The sequence below is a fragment of the Dromaius novaehollandiae genome, chromosome 1 (assembly GCF_036370855.1).
Source record: "Dromaius novaehollandiae isolate bDroNov1 chromosome 1, bDroNov1.hap1, whole genome shotgun sequence".
Classification (NCBI taxonomy): Eukaryota; Metazoa; Chordata; class Aves; order Casuariiformes; family Dromaiidae; genus Dromaius; species Dromaius novaehollandiae.
The window spans coordinates 51,397,851-51,414,674 of record NC_088098.1 but is presented as its reverse complement, the minus strand read 5'-3'; the positions used below and the strand labels follow the sequence as shown (position 1 = coordinate 51,414,674).

The 16,824-nt window shown below is 41.6% G+C and overlaps 2 protein-coding genes across 2 annotated transcripts in view; one reads left to right on the top strand and one right to left on the bottom strand.

The window, feature by feature from the left end:
* Window positions 1–1,263: 1,263 nt before the first annotated feature.
* Window positions 1,264–5,273, top strand: LOC112983794 (cytoglobin-1-like). Its single transcript, XM_026101147.2, has 3 exons — window positions 1,264–1,640; window positions 3,820–4,051; window positions 5,031–5,273. Exons 1-3 carry the CDS (start codon window positions 1,546–1,548, stop codon window positions 5,157–5,159), a joined length of 456 nt encoding a protein of 151 aa, XP_025956932.1. The 5' UTR covers window positions 1,264–1,545; the 3' UTR covers window positions 5,160–5,273.
* A 9,883-nt stretch (window positions 5,274–15,156) lies between these two features.
* LUC7L2 (LUC7 like 2, pre-mRNA splicing factor) overlaps window positions 15,157–16,824 on the bottom strand; it is a 34,601-nt gene continuing 32,933 nt past the window's right edge. Inside the window, exon 10 of the mRNA XM_026101131.2 lies at window positions 15,157–16,189. Coding sequence (XP_025956916.2) covers window positions 15,997–16,189 — 193 coding nt within the window. The 3' untranslated portion in view covers window positions 15,157–15,996. The remainder of the gene's footprint in view (window positions 16,190–16,824) is intronic.

Sequence of the window (16,824 nt, the reverse complement as noted above, 5' to 3'; positions counted from 1 at the left end):
GAGCAAACTTTCCCTTCTGCGCCATGGCTGAGTTGCTATGACTTTATAAAGACCACAGGGAGATGGCTCTTACCTCTAATGGGAGAGAGAGCCCCTAGAAAAGCACGAGGTAGGAAGTGAACAAGTCTAGAGACATACTACAAGGCCTTGGGGTTGCATGCCAGTTTGTCACTGTGTTAAGCATCATTACTTTCTCTCTCAGTATTTAAATGCATCCATCTCAGCAGTGCCTGGACACATCTCTGCTAAGACTGATCAGTCATCATGTGGTTAGAATGACCCCTTTCCTTCTGTCTGCAGTATCAGACTTGTTTTGCTCTCTGTGTTGCACTAGATATTTCTACCTTGCGCCTGTTCCTTTCCTCCTTATGACCATCCCTAACAATAAGAGGCTTTGTCCCTGCCTGGCGTCTGGCAGTAACAATTCCTCAAGCCCCCTTAGCTATTATTTTGTCTGTGCACCCTGGACTTAATCAGAACATTCCTGCCAGAGTTTAAGCTAAGGCGAAGCATGGATAATCTAAGCTTTTTTTTTTTTTTTTTTTTTTTTTTTTTTTTTTTACTTCCCATTCTAAGTGACTGTAAGAATAATGAGCCCATATTGTCTCTGGCTGCAGCTTCATGCTTAGCTATTTTCCTGTCCTTTATCTCTTTCTCTGCACCAAGCAAACTTTAGCAATAGGAAAGAGATCACAGCGGCAATTCAGGAGAATTATGGTAATGAAAGAGAAGAAATGTATGTGCTCCAGGCCTGGATAGTCTGTACCAGTTTTTCTGTTAAGTGATGTTTTACGGCCAGAGCTCTGCCCCAGAGCAAGAACTCCTGCCCTAGTGAAACAAGTCAGCCTGGCTGCCCACAGATGCTTTGCCCATGCTGTAGTCACCATCTGCAGTATGATATCATTCTTCATTGGTGATGTTTCCCAACCACCTGGTACCAAGCCCTGTAGCAGCAGAAATGCAAGTCCCCAGGCAAACCAGAGAGCTGTAAAGAAAGTAGTGACTGGTGCACAAAAGCAAGACTAAAGTGAATTGCCAGAGCGGGAAAAGGGATCCTTAGAAGCACTGGGAAGACAGGATGGCAGTGCACCATGATGCCTAGAGCACAGCAATGCTCTCAGGAGCAAACTGGGAAAATTAGTGCTCAGGCAAAGACTGCAGTCTGGAAGGTGAAGACAAACAATGGGTCGGGGGGAAAGGGTAAGAGGGAAGGAGAGTTGAACTTTTTCTTCCCCACTCAAAACCCTCTTTCTTTCCCCCTTTCTCTCTTTGGACAACAAGATCTTTGCTCTGGCACCTGACTCCACAGTGAGAGCGCTTCCTCATGTGGTTACTTTATTTCCTGATTAAAAGTGATTAAGCAGCTCTAAAGCCTACAGAAATGCGACTAACCGGAACAGAAACAAAGAATCCATTCAAGACCTCTTAAATCCCCAAGGCAGTATTTAGAGAGCCCTGAAGAAGAGAACTGGAGCAGAACCACTCTATCAATAACTCCCCGTTCTTCCTCCTTTTGTGTTCTTCACTGCCAACATCTCCTCCACCATGTCGTTCTCTGAAGCAGAAGTGCAAAGTGCCCGTGGTGCCTGGGAGAAGATGTATGTTGATGCTGAAGACAACGGGACAGCTGTGCTGGTCAGGTAAGGAAAGAGTCCATCCCACTGTTACCCGAGAGGTCTCAACACGAAATGACAAGAAAAAGGAGCTGGAGTTACTGCCTAGAGACGTGTCTTGATGCATTTCATACAGCCCTTGCTGGGAACATTATGATTTGCTGTGGTTTATCCCACCTCAGGAAGGAAACGGTGAAGACGAGAGAGATTCATACAAATAAAAGCAGTAAGAGGAATGGGAGAAAGGGGTTGGAAAAGGAAGAAAAGACTAGAAGAACAATTTCTTCATCACTCTCCCCTTTCTCCCCCCCAAAAATGATATAGTCAAGGTAAAGACAAGGAAGTGTGGTATAAAAGAGAACAGGAACAAAACAAGGGCCTTATATCCCTCTTTTCTTTTGCCTCTGAACTCCTTTAATTTATTTATTTATTTTTTTTTTTACTTTTATCTTCTCGATATTTCTCTTCTGGTTCTCCTTCAACTTTTCAGTCTACAGCTCATCTTTTTCATTGTGCTGTATCATTCTTGTTGTCTTTCCACTTTTAGTTTTTACACTATTTTCTCTGTTCTTCCATAAGACAGAAGTTTCTTCTACTCGCCTTTCACATATTCCTCTCTCAGCTGGGATTTACATCATGTCCATACGCACTGACTAGGCCAAAAATTATTTGTTTATCATGCCTTTACCACTCACTTTGGCCCTCCTGTATATCACATCTTTTGCCTGGATCAGTCTCCACAAATGTTGTGCACTGTTCTTTCCCCATTCAGTCTATACAACTTGAGAACAGTTAGGGTCAGAAATGCAGTCACAAAATGGCAGTGTCATCCAACTGTTTGGCTCCCTGGGGTAGTTTACTGCAGGGGATTTTGTGTTAATGTCCTACAGACTAGCCCTGCCTGTATGGAATGATCTGGGTTCTTCTCTCTATCAAGGACTACATGCATATACATGCCAGCTAGCATGTCACTGCAGAGATATTTTATCTGTGATCAGAGCAACCCAGAACCCTAAAACTTTCACTTCAGACTAAGATCCTGACCTACATTTCTAAAGCTATCAGTTGTGGAAAATTACCTTTCCTTATGAAGTGATCTGAAAGTCAAAAGTGACACAAAAGACAAAGAGCGAAAGACAAAGAGCAATTTTTTGCAGTGAGTAGCAACCAAATCTCACCTCTTGGCCACTCTCGGCATTTCAATTGCAACAGTCACTGCCTGCTATATTTCTATGCTGTAAACTGTAATAATGTTGGCCCTTTGGATCTTAAGCCCTCCTTTTCTAGCAGTGCAATCTGGAATTTGCTGTTGCTCTTTCAGGTGGATAATTGGTTTATCCAGTCAAGTAAACTCTGCTTTCTTAAGAACTTGACCAAGATGACTCTAATTGACGGATTATAAAAAGCAATTCCTTTACAAGTGGCATAAAATCATGTTACCTTTTCTGTAAACGAAATGAGCAGTGTCTAGTGCTCACACAATGATCCATCAAAGGCAGTAAGACGGCTCTCGGATGGATTCTAGAAAGGGGTTAATTAACAAAGCTGGTAGCAGGGTTTCTCCACAAAAATGTCCATTGGGAGCAAAGTAGAATCATCTGCTGTCTAGTACATCATTGTGACTACTGTGCTGTCACACTCATCCTGCTGGGAACAAGTTCCTATTTCCTTGTGGATTTTGTCTCCACCTAGCACTGAGTCAAGCCTGAGAGAGTTTTTACCTTAGAAACAGTGCGAAAAAATTCAGTTTCAGCCTTTCTCAGGCAGATAACAGGTGCAGGTGCTCCCAGACCTCATGCTGTGGAGTCCTAGTTACAAGCCCTTATGAAGTGGAACTCAGCTGGGAGCAAAAATGAAGAAAGTTGGTCAAATTGCTGGGAAAGAGCCTCCGAGCAGATCAGTGAATCACAGACTAGCAGCAGTGCCAGCAGGTTTTAAGATGCAGTGAGCAAAGAGCCCAGGGGAGAGGCAAGGGGAGGGACAGACTGCTGTGGACACTGGGGTCCTGCACAGATGGGGGATAGGAAGGACGAAGCAGAACATACACACACATGAGAAGGAGTTTGTTCTTATAAAGAGAAGGAAAAAGGCAAATATATGCATACAACAATGCCTGGAACATGAAGACATATCAGTGCTAATGCCTTGGTCTGCAAACTATGCCATCTCTCATTTCTTGCCCTGGTTTCTTTCCCCCTCACTACAGGATGTTTACAGAGCACCCAGACACCAAGTCCTACTTCACACACTTCGCAGGCATGGACACTGCCGAAGAGATGAAACAGTCGGCTCAGGTCAGGGGGCATGGCAAGAAGGTTTTTACTGCCATCAATGACATGGTGCAACACTTGGACAACACCGAAGCTTTTGTTGGGATAGTGAACCCACTGGGCAAGAAACATGCCACCCAGCTCAAGATAGACCCCAAAAACTTTAAGGTGAGCCAGCAGCCATCTTCCCCTGAGGTGTCATTGTGAAGGGAAGATGTCTTTCCCATGGAGGGGAAGAATTGGGGGAAAACAGGTATTTTGAAACTTCAGAGAGTGAAGAGGGTGGAAAGAAATACAGTAGATGGTGGAAGATAGTAGAAATGAGAGATCTGGTATGTGCAATGGGCTTGTTATCACAAAACCTTTTCTGACTTCTTACGAGAGCCAAGATCTGTGATATAATACCATATATAGTACAGTACTATGTAGTGTACATACATACATATATATATGTATGTATATATCTTAGTACTGTATACATTGATTTTCAGAAGCTGAATCTGTTGCTTCTCATCTGGCTTCCAGACTGGCATGATCATCTTTTGGGGGGACAGCTGAGGGCTCTTGGGAAGAAGGCTTTGCAGCAGATGCGATGTGGGCAGGTTTGTTCAGATTGGAGCTGCAGGCTGCCTGTGTGCAATAGTGGCTTTGTCACTTTAAGTGCAACAGGATTTGCATTTGTTTGTCATCTAATAACAAGATACAAATAAAAAGCTTGCACCAGGCTTCAATCTGTGATGTCAATTTTTCTGTAGCAAGAGGAATTGAGCTTTTGCAGGGCAACTGAAACAGCCACTGACAAACAACAGCATTACCATCACTAAACAAATGCAGAAAAGAAGTACAGAAACGGATCACTTGCCTGAGCCCATCTAAAGTCACTAGCAGAGAGCATTTGTATCTGTTTTATCTGCCTTACAGAGTACAAAATGCAAAAAAGGGCAACTTCTAGCAAAGGTCACTCTAAAAGGCATGAGAAGGGTGCCTATTTCCAGTCCTGTATGCCATATACTGCTAAATTGTTTTTGTACCCCCTTGCCTTTCTCCAAAAATCAGGAACCCAACTAAAAAAATATATACATCTTTCTTACACATCTAATGTGGAAGAACGTTCACACTATTTGTTTCTTCTCTTCTCCCTATTTAGATTATCTGTGACATTATCTTGCAAGTGATGGAGGAGAAATTTGGTGGAGACTGCAAAGCTTCCTTTGAGAAGGTGACCAATGAAATCTGCACTCAGCTGAACAATGCCTACAAAGAAGCTGGCTGGTGAGGATGCAACCTCTAGGCTTCTCAAACTTCTCACCAGTCCTGATTTGCTGCTTTCGGTCCTCCAGCCACAGTTGGAAGAAAGAAAAAGTCAGAAAAAAACAACAAAAAGAGAGAGAGAAAAAGAGACATATAATATAGATATTAATGTCAATAATTGCCTTAGCAAACTGAGTTTCTACAATTAAATGAAAACCTCATATGTATACATCAAAGCCAACCAAGTAATCCTGATATACTTTACAGCTTCAGTGTTCCAGGTGCGTTCTTCTGGCAACAGTCCTTGAAGACCATACAGTTGATTTTAAGCTTGCTAATCCTGAGTGAAAGACTCTCCTTGCACCAGCCCAGAGAGGAAACAGCAGCTCTTTTATCTCAGCTATCACCTTTCCCTACTTGTGAATGGCAAGCAGAAGACCATTTAGAAGCATCTCCTGTGTCAGGGACTTTGAAGAGGTCACATTCTGAGAAACTTGAGAGCCATTTCTTGTTTGAACTAAAAAACTGGGGGGGGGGGGGGGGGTAATGGGGGGTTCTCTAAGTATGGGAAAGAATAACTTCTGAGAAAGTCACAGGGAAAGTCCCATCCTGAGCAAGCCAGCAGAGTCCCCCAGCCTGGGATGAGGGTATCTCAAGAGAGGTCAGGGGATGGCAATGCTTTATGGAAGGTGTTTGGGGGCCTGTGGTCATCACTCAGTCTCCAACCCTCCCATCAGCATGGGGTGAACACCCCCATCACCTAGTTTCATAGTGCCTGTCACAGAAAATTGCTCTGATAATCTACCCAGGAGAGGGCAATAGTACCGTGATCACTGGCTCCTACACTACTTAAAATGCATCCAACTGAGGGAGGTTTCTCCCCTGCTGAGTATAGTGTAGCAGGTCCAGCTCCCTGTAAGATTTCTACAGCACTTCTCTCTTTCTATCCTTTCATGAGGCCTGAACCTCATTTTAGCAGTAACTGAGTTCAAAATTATTTAATTGCTTTTTCTTGTATTCCTTAGAGGTGGTGAAATCATCAGCTAATAACTGCAAATAACCACATGCCATTTTGCTTAAGTGTAACACAATAAACACAAAGAAAGTAGATGCATCTTCTCATTTGTAACACAGAACAGGCACTCAAAATGCATTTGCCTTGCAGAAATGGTAGCTGGTTATAATGCAGAGTTGCTAGTGGTAGCGTGGGGTTCACCTAAATCAGCTCAAGCTACCATCCAGGCACCAATCAAACTTGCACTAAGCAGACTCCTAGGATGGTGGGAAGGGAAGATTTTCACTTGTCCATAGAACAAAAATATTGTGAAGAGTTAAAGAAAAAAAAAGGAGAGTTCTCCTTCATTTGGTGTAGAGTTTTCCTCATCAATTTGTTTGGCAAGGGATGTTGAAATCCCAAAGTCCGGAATATAAACACTTGCTGGAGAAGGAGGATGGGGAAGGCTACTTCTGTGAGTCAGTATTCTGTCCTGCTAGAGGAACCAGGCAGAGTCAGGCTTTCACATGCCTGGAGTAAAATTTTGGCACAATGGCAATAGGAGGAAGCGATGAATGAAAAGGGTTTCTCAGAGCTCAGAATCTTGTTCTTTCCAAGGTCCTCCACAAATACACCACTACTCATGTTGCAGATCAAAGCACAAAATGAGTAGAATTTGCAAGCAGTTCAGGAAAAGGGAAACAAACTAAGTTTTTAGGTTGTATTTTAAAAGGAGGCAAGGCACCTGCAGGTTTGGATGATTCAGTAGTTTCTTTGCTGGGAGCAGAATATGCACTTGAAAGGGTAGGAGGTAAAAATCAATTTTTATCTAGCTCTCCAGGAGGCAAGATCACCCATACGACATTGTCTGTGTAGGTGGGTGGGGAGTGTTACTGGGAAGCATATTGCTCTGCATTTTCAAATATTACAAGGAAAGAACAAGACTTGCAAAAATTATTTATAGTCTCAAATCCATCAGAGGCTGCACATGTAAAGCTAACACTTTGAAATGCTTAAAACAAACTCCCATTTCTATTTGCTCTGATGCACCTTCAGAGTGCTATTTGCCATGACAATGGATATATGGAATGCTATGCTTGTCACAAGCCAGCAGGCATAGACATCCTGAGATGACAGGGGCTTGAAAACACTGGCTGATGGTCGAAGGCTCTTGTGTTCTCTGCTGCTGTAGCGGAGAGGGAGAGATGTAGCAAAAGCAAAGTGTGCAAAACTCCTCAAACTCAGGAAGAGAACTAGAGGGGGAATTATTTTTTAATTCCATTTACGAGGAGGCTACACATTAAATTTTAAAGATGTGTGTGATATGAGTGTTTTAGGAATTCATGGACTTTTCTCTTAAATACTGTAACTCAGATTTTACAGGATGACAGAAGTGCTCACAAAAGAAAATGAGATGGCATCTTGAGTTTGAGGATATCTGGGTTTAATTCTCATTTTCCACCAGCTTCATTACACAAGTCTGGCTGACTTTCCTTGGACCTCAATGTCCCCCTGCAAAATGGGGAAAACAATATATCTTTGTGTCACAGGAACATTCACATACTTAGAAGGCAAACCACACACACACTCTTTATTTGGGTGAACCAGTAAATACATGTTTTTTGTTAGGGAAACTGTTCAATCCAGCGTCCTTAACAGGGTTTGACTCTAGGTTTCTGCTTTATCCAAAAGATACAGAATTTTGTATAAGATGATTTTATTAATATTACAGCTCCAGCTGGGTGCCTCCTCTGAGGGACCCCCAAACAGAAAATTCCCTAGGTATTTATACCCCTACGGGTTAAGTTTTGTCCATTCTCCGATTTGTTGCATCAATGATTGCTCGATAACTAGTAGCTTCTTCGCTCCTGCTTGGTTTCCCCCTTGTCTCCAGGTGGAGTTATGGTACTTGCTGATCATTATTGACGCTGGTTTTGCTGTTTTGTTACTTTATCTCCTTGTTCCAACTAGCTCAAACAAGCTTGTGAAAAGTTCAGGTATGTGCGGCCTTAGGCTTCAGTAAATTTAGCTACTAGTACTAAGCAAATGCTATTATATCTAACAGTTTTATAATGTAACATATGCATCTTGGAAATAACTTTGATCCTGTGAAGAGAAACCTAAGGAAAACAACCTACCTAAAGATGGCAGGAAGAGATTTTCTGTGGAACAATACCAGTGAGTGGGTCCAAAGTGTTCACATACAATCTGTAGGACATCAAGAAGGCCTGGGTGAGACAAAGTTGTGACATAGCTTGGCTGCTATGACAAATGCCTGTGACAAGTTAAATCAGTTAGGTGCCATGGAGTTTGTCTGTATCTAGTTAACTTCTCTAAAGCCTAAAGCCAGAATAATGTAGAGACATGAAAAATACTGAGGAAAGAGAAAAGGAAAGAGAGGGAGGTAAAAGAGGAAGTTTATTCCCCCTGCTAATGAAATCAAAATGTCTGGCCAGTGACATGTTGCTGGAGAAAGAAAGCATTCCCACAAGCAAAACTTGACATTGTAGAAGCAAGCAAACACTTCCGAAGATTCAAAATATCAGTTAAACACTGTAAAAACACATATACTCCCAAATTCAGTTCATTAACTCTGTTCAATAAACTCAGACCTTCTAAAGCTTTCCTGTTGGGCTTGCTGGTACAGCTGAGGTAAGGAACAAGGAATACTAAATAAAGAAACAAAGGCAAATAGATGAGAGAAATTTAACAAGAAAAAATTCAGCCTCTGTAGTGACAGAGCAGAAACATACTCAGAGGAAGGTATACTTGCAAGTCATCTCCATGAGTGAGTGGCTCAGACACCACAGAAGCACTGTATCACCAGATACATTGCCAGCAGCTACCAGTGCAGTCCAGGACCATGGTGCTTCCCATTTTCACCTGGCTGCCAGGTTACACGCACAAAAAATTTACGTGAAATTTGGTGCAAGACATTTCTATTGCTCAGCTGTAGTAAGGAAATTTAGCAGTATTAATTTTATCTTTCATTCTTTTTTTTCCACACTATACAATAGTCACATATTCCCCTGCCTTTCTGCCACTCAACAAATCAATGTTGGGATAAAATCCAGGAGTCCAGTGGTGCATGACAGTATCACAAAATCACTTTGAGACAAGAGCTAAGAACATACCAAGGCCATCTGAAATGACAGGGAGCATTTTAAAGAACTGGCTAACCCAGTCATCAAGGCATTTAAGCTTAATAATTTTCTTCCTAAAGAGTCTGAGCCAAGCAGTCTTCCTGCCCCTGCCTGGAACGCTCCTCTGTTACTCATGTAACAGAGGGGTTCAGAGGCTTAGTGATGTGAAGAAGGGAGAAAGGTCATCCAAGGTATCTGGGGCTGTCCAAAGAGGAGACTAATGACCCAGCAGAGGCTTTGAGGAAGCTTCTAAAAGAAAAAAAAAAATCCTTCCAGTAGGGCCCAGAAAAAAACCCTCTCTTGCATCCACTCTTCCTGCTGTAAGGCCAATCGTGCTTTTGGTCATTAAATCTTGAGTTCCTTTGCTGTAGACCTGTGGGTGCAGGTATGGCTACAGCCCTCAGAGGTGTTGCTTCACACCAATGCTTCTTACAGCATCTGTTTAAGACACTTAGCTACCAGTCGAAGGATATGAGGGTATGGCCCAGAAGGAAACAGCAGCATTTTTAACCCATGCTAAGGGTTATAGAGGTAGCTTCTGTTCAGAGTGGACTAGGGGAGCCCTGTCAAACTTAAGTAGTGTTCCTGCTTAAACAGAATGTACCACAGGCTTGTAATCTTGTAATGATACAACATGCAATCAGAAAGGACTGTTGCCTATAAAAAAAAAAAAAAAAAAAATCATACTTAGTTGTAACCACTGAACTATCTGAATCAGCATTAGTATTCAGTGGTCCCTGGCAGAAAGTTAGAACTGCCACTAAATTCAAGTACTAGTCTACCAGACATGGCATTTTATTATGTCCAGGAACCTCATAAAATCATATACATGAATCATGCTGCAAACCAAACTAAAACCCCCCCCGAACTTATTCTAGCCTTCTGAACAACTCTCAACAGCTCTAAGGATCTGATTTTTTATTTCATTACAACAGCCTGCCTTAGAAGGGGATGTAGGATGCCTCTTCTTCCCTTTGCCTTTTTTAAAGCCAATATTCAGATAATGAACATCTGAAATCAGAATAGTACTGAGCTTCAGTGAGCTGCATATGCCATACCAGAGCCTTTCTGGTTTATCTGGTAAAGTAGATATGAGTCAGTTCATGGTGTGGTTACATCAAGTCAGACTACACACTGCCAGTACCAAGGCAGCCTAAATCACATAGCAGTGATTGCCTCCCCACCCCAGTGTAAGTCATCTGTGTACCATGCAGCATCCTAGACTGAGTCGCTTGCCTACTCAGGGGACAGTGGGAACAGCAGCTCTGTTGCACTGCAAAAGTATTCTGCATGACCTCCCTGGAGAGCTCACACTTCTGCTCCTGATGTTCCTGGAAGTGGTTTCCCTAAGAGGGAGCACAGCCATGGTGTGTCTTGGCAGCAGCACCAAGGTGCTTCACCTCGTCCCTGCACAACCACAGCTGACATAAAGCAGAGCAGGCTGATCCCCCCATCACTGTACTGACACTTCCCATTAGCACAGGCCCACCAGCAAACCCACTCCACACCGTCAGGGACACGGGCAGACCCTTGTCCTGGATTACAAGCAGATGTAGAATTTTAGCATGAGGAAGATTATGGTTGTGAAACATCAGAGCCTACAAGTGGATGACAAAGATGAGAGTCCCACTATTCATCAAGAAGGCCCCAGCCTCTGGGAAAGCGGCAATTCCTTACTTTCATTGCTCTGCTGCAAACCATTTTGAACTTGAGAAGATGGCAGGAATCTGAAGTTGCAGCAGTCACACACAAAGTTCCCAACCCAATTTTTACCTTCTAGTAATGGATGCACAAAGGCTGCAGCAAGCCTTTTACACTGGAATTGCCTGCCTGCTGCTACTATGAAAGTTACCTTATTTGCAGCCTCTCTTAGCCAGCAACAGAAACAATTTTTACCCCTATGCTCCTAACTGTAGATCACCATCAATACTTTACTGCAGTCAGCATTAATTGGCCCATTTCAGCCTGGGAAAGGGCCATACAGTAACAGCAGTTTCTACTAGGTCCTTTTTGACATCACCAGTTGCCACCTCTGCTCTGTTGGTAGTTAATCCTGCCTCCCTGTTGGTGCATTTCCTGGGATACTGTTTGCCTGCCGTGTTCTGCACAGCACTACAGAGAGCAAGGGGAAGCAGTTTGGGACTATAGTTACCCCAGCAACATAAAGGTGAAGAGTGAAAGCCAGGGGAGGCAAGTCAGGAAAGAATTTTGTAATTGCTTGCTAACTTTCCATTATGTGCCTACAGAAGGAAAATCAGGGATAAAAAAGGGGAGCCTGGGGTCAAAACATTTTGTCCTCTCCTTCCCTGCATTTCCAGCTGCTGATACAACCCCTGCCCAGCAGCCCACTGCTTCCCAGTTTTACAGGCTGCAATGAAAGCTGGATTTCTGGATCTTACCAAAAAAAAGAATGAAAGAATTGCATCAGCAGTAAAGGTGCAAGAATTTATTAAGACGCAGGTAGAAAAAAAGTGATCAAAGCAAGAAACAAAGAGCAAGAACCATACAAGACTGGGTGAAGATCACATTAACACTTTTCATAAACCACTGCATCAAGCAAAACACCTCCACCATTTGCTGAACAAGAAACAACTATTCTGATGAAGGTGGCATGAGAAATGTGTGATGGGGGATGGCGGAACTGAGTGAGCATCAGATCCTACAGATCCTTACAACATACTACAACAAATTGCTCACTATCACCTCCAGCACACAGCTCATTTTGCATTTATGCTGCTTCACAATAGTGTAACACTGACTGCAACCATATTCTGCTTTCATCCCTAACAGTTATGGAGCAGAGAGTACACACTTATTCTGCTAAGTTGTTTTCAGCACCACAAAAGCTCCTTCTTTGTTGCCATAGTTAGGTCACCATAGATAAAGCTATTCTTTCAGATGGAGTAGGCACCCACACTCTTGGCTGTTTTGCTTTGGGCCTCGCATGCCTTAAGAGAAGTCACCACCATTCTCTCTTCACCTAAACAGATAAACCCTTCCTCAGTTACCCAAGGTTATCATAACCTTAAATTTACATGGGTTTAGGATGCTGGTTCACATATTTTTTCCTGCTGCCCAAAGAGTATAATAGAAGGTGCCTTAAAGGCACTAAATGGGGCAAGTTGGGGTGGACAAACTGACAGATGGGCTCCAGGGTTAGGTCACCCTGTAGCAGGAGAAGGAAAATTTCCAGATTCCTGGAATTGCCTCCTCTGCTAGCTTAATAGACAAGTCTGATGCTTTATAATAAATACAGCTGCACCAGGTCAAACCCCTTTTTGCATGGAAATATCACTGTTCTACTATGTACTACTTCCTGCTTCAGCAGGTAAAGCAACTCACAGAGGCTCAGTAAAGGACCCAATTTCTGGTAACACCTCCTCTAGCTGGTTCCCATCTTAATACTGTTATATTTTACATTTCCTTGATTGATCCAGAACAAGAATTATCTGAAATACAGAAATAATGCTTTTAGACCCACCCTAACTTTATTTCAAATACTTTTATTAAATGAAGTAAACTACTGTTTTTGCTCTATTTCTATAACCTGCAGTCAGCTAAAAAATGACATGGAGCTACAACAGTGCAAGTGAACAAAATTTCAAGGACAAGATGCTCTGCTACAACATCCTTAGAGTCATTCAGGAACCACATCCACATTCCTTTCCTACGCTGCAGAAAGCCTACTTACACTACAAGGAAGAGATTTTCCTCAAACAGGAACGGCCTTTAGCATTCTCAATTCTAAGGACCTCTCAAGGACCTGCAGATCTCCGAGATCCCTTGGTGAAGCACTGGCAGAAGTACAGTAGAGACAGACCACTGCATGCACTGCCAGGGACAGATACTGCACAGCAGCTTCCCCCCACATTTCCTGGGGGTCTAGCATTCCCACCTGTGGCTCTCAGTGAACAGAAATGGACTCAGGATGCACAATGCCTACATATGGGGGAAGAGGACGATCTAGCACAAATTCTGACCATAAGTAGTACAGCCCAAACTATTTGATTTGTTTGAAGCACTTCGATACTGTGTCTTCATTCTTTCCTTTACATGACACAGCAAAGACTGACAGAGATTTACTTCTTTCAAATCCCCTTCCTCATTTGGATCATCCAAAATGATCTCATATCAATATCACTCTTTAGCTTAATACTGAATGCATGAAATATTCAGCATGAAATATTCAGGTGATGAATACCTCAGAGCTTCACCCTCCTAGAAATGCCTAATTAAAGTAGCTTGGTTTGGATAGAAGGGCGGAAGATCATTACTTACATGGGCACAGTTAATAAAGCAGTCTCCCTTACTGTTAGATGATCCAGTTCTCTTGCATCAGGAGGAAGGTATCAATCGGTAGCCTTAATTAGGTTCTCTTCCTAACTATACTCCAGTCCCCCTTTCAGACACAAGGCAAATATTAATTTCCACATATAATTCAGATTTATTTTTTTAAATCAGGAAACTAGCAGCAACACTTACCTTCTCTCTGCTTAATATCTGTGGAGTACTCAGATATTATGGAGCTCACCAGCCTAGGAAAACCTATAAATAAGGAGAGGCCCAAGTCCAATCACCCTTTCATAATTAAAAAAAAATTAAGAGCCATTTGTAAAGTCAATGGCGTATTTCCCATAATTTGCTATTAAGCAGTGTGTGTGTGTGTATACATATATATTTAAATAGAAACACAGCATCTCTAGTTGCTGGGTACAGGGGAAAGTTGTCTTCAGTACTTGTGGAATATCTGTATTCCAGAAGTTAGGCAGCAATCCACTCATCTACAATGCTGTGATACAAGATGCGACTAGAAATGACTGTTCATCTTTCACCACACTGGGAGCTAGAATTCCATTAACATAGGTGTGACAACAGACTTCAGCAAGCAGTTGCACAGTGTGCACATACCAGAGGGACAAACATTGGTGACTTACATTCATCATGCAGTTGGGCCACGCAGGAAATCGCAAAACATTCCCAGGAAGGAAACTGATGTTCAGATTTCAAGTAAGTGGATTAAAAAAAAAAAAAAAAAAAAAAAAAAAAGAAAAAAAAAAGAGTCGTCAGCCATCATTATTACAGTATTTCTACAGGAGCTTAGAAGGCCATGAATTTAAAGAGGAGGGTGTGTGTCATGTTAGATACAAGTTACAGGTCCTTGCTGAAATGCAACAGTCCTGTTCTAGCTTTCAATGCCAGCCAAAATACTGCTGGAATTATCCACTGTGCTAGAATTATCAACCATATGGTAAGACCATAGTGAAAATCAAATGCTACAGAAAAGATATTAAGGAAGAAATGCATGCAGTGCTAGATACAAAGAAGCAAAACCATACTGTACGTCCATGATTATCTGGCCTACACAGGCCCAGTGTCTAGAAGCTATAGAGGAGACTCTACAGAACCTGCTGAAAATGCCAATAAATCCTTACAAACATTGCTCGTAAGTATTGCTGTTACGTAACTCAGTGGTGCTATCTCAAGAAAGAAAACTTACCGATTCCTAAATTCTTCTGTGTGAAGGTAGGACAAATCCAGATAATTCAAGTGCTCCAAAGCACTTTCAATCCTACAGAATCTACAGCAATCCCTTTATGCGAAGGTAACTTCTACCTAACCGAAACATTGCTTTTTGAAACTGAAGTCATTAAATAGCTAAGATCTGTGCCATGATCATTATGGTTCTACAAGCTTTTGCCTCTAAAGATCTGAGGATAGTCAGGATTGTAATCAGAAAGACTGTTTTTCCTAGAGCACACTTGCATGTTAAAAACAAAAGAACTCTAATAACGAAATGTCAATCTTCAAATGACTGAATGGCTACAGAAAAAAAGTAACCACCTTATGAGACCAGTATACTCTTGTTAAGTTATTGGACAATGCGGTTTCCTTTTTCATTTTTTATTTTTGTTCTCAGTTGTTTGTTTGTTGTTGTTGTTTTGCTTTGTTATTTTTACAATTAAGGATGTGCCGTTTACACCCCGCAAGAAAAAGCAGAAAGAGTCCTTATGGAAAAAAACAAATATATTGAACACATACCAATCAAATGGTACAGATATGGGACTGGCTTTGATTTCAAAATTTAAGTAGAAATAAAAAAAGATGTAATGCAACAGCTGTTCAATTTCCAAGTCTAAATAGGCACTGTAAAAAGACATTTCAGCTTTCTCCAGCACACATTCCTGTCTAAATGCTCCCACTGTAATCAACTCCTAGGTTCCCAAACAAAAATCCCTGGGAGCGAAACCTTAGAGTAAAACTTAATATCCATCCACCCACCCTCTTACAAAAAAAAGCAAACCAAAAATATCCCCCAAAATACAACCTTTCAATGCTGCTGTTTTGACTGGAGCAGAATTGGAGAATTTATAAAGGTTCAAAAGCACCCAAGGCAAGTAGTACAATATAATTTGTTCACTAACGTGTATTGGAAAGGAGATTAAAAACATTGAGATCTGTATATTGGTACATAAAACTGTTGTCCTGAATAAAGAAATTTTTCAGAAAAGTTTTACAACTTAGTGGAAGTCCAGGACCCAGCTTTAGGCATCATTAACCAATGGGATTTAATTCTGACGTGGTTATAACCACTTTTATATACTGTACATCTACCCTAGTTGGATCAGTGTCTGGAACTGCTCACTGGTGTCCCTTTGAACAACTGTAAACTAAACCATAGTATGCAACTCCATAGGAAGCTAGAGATCGGGTGAATATACAGCCAGTTATATTTCCCCTGCTTCACGCTCTTCTGAGCTCCTCGGGTCTTCTGATCGGCCATTAGCACTTTCATAAGAACGTTTCTTGTCTTTGAAATCTCGGGGTGATCTTTCTCTTGAGCTTCTATCTTTATCACGCGATGCTCTATCATGATCTCTTGAACGTTCTTTGTCTCTGGAAGATCTTTCTTTTGAGGATCTGAAAAGTGCGGTAAATTTGAGAATTCTAATTAGTCATGAACTTGTAGCTGTCACAAACAGCATTTCCATTTTGTATTTTTTCTTCTTATTCCAACCCAAATTTAAATTTATGCAAACACAAATGTATGAGAAGACATCAGAAGCCATTCCACTCCTCTCCTTTCCCACTTCCAATTTCAAAATACAAATAGTGAGAGAAGCAAAATTTTTTAATGTACATTACTGAGCCCAGATTAAAGTTAACTTGCTTCACTAAGTCTCTTATTTTCAAACCCTGCCCATTTATAGTCTTTATCTTGAAGAATGTGTAGCATCTCAGACTTGTAAAATACAGATTAAGAAAAGTTTAAAATGGGAGTTTGATTAAAAGAAGGGGGAAGTTAACTTGTGTATATTTTGAAATGAGGCTATTATATTGACAAATGGAAAAAGCAGATCTGGAGACCGTGCTACAATTAGTTTTTGTAAGAATGACCACTACGATCACTTAAGTGATTTTAGAATGTTGAGGTGGTATCATTTTTAGATATTTTACTGTGATTGTAAGCATTTCCATAACCTTTACAACAGAGCCAGAAAAGAGCTGTTCTGATAAACACTCCACATAACTTAAAGCTAAGAGCTACCTGTATT

Excerpts from the sequence above, each read along its gene's own strand:
- LOC112983794 (XM_026101147.2), top strand. The coding sequence starts at position 1,546 with ATGTCGTTCTCTGAAGCAGAAGTGCAAAGTGCCCGTGGTGCCTGGGAG. Across the intron at positions 1,641-3,819 it reads GGGACAGCTGTGCTGGTCAG|GATGTTTACAGAGCACCCAG; the intron begins GTAAGGAAAGAG and ends CCCTCACTACAG. Across the intron at positions 4,052-5,030 it reads TAGACCCCAAAAACTTTAAG|ATTATCTGTGACATTATCTT; the intron begins GTGAGCCAGCAG and ends CTCCCTATTTAG.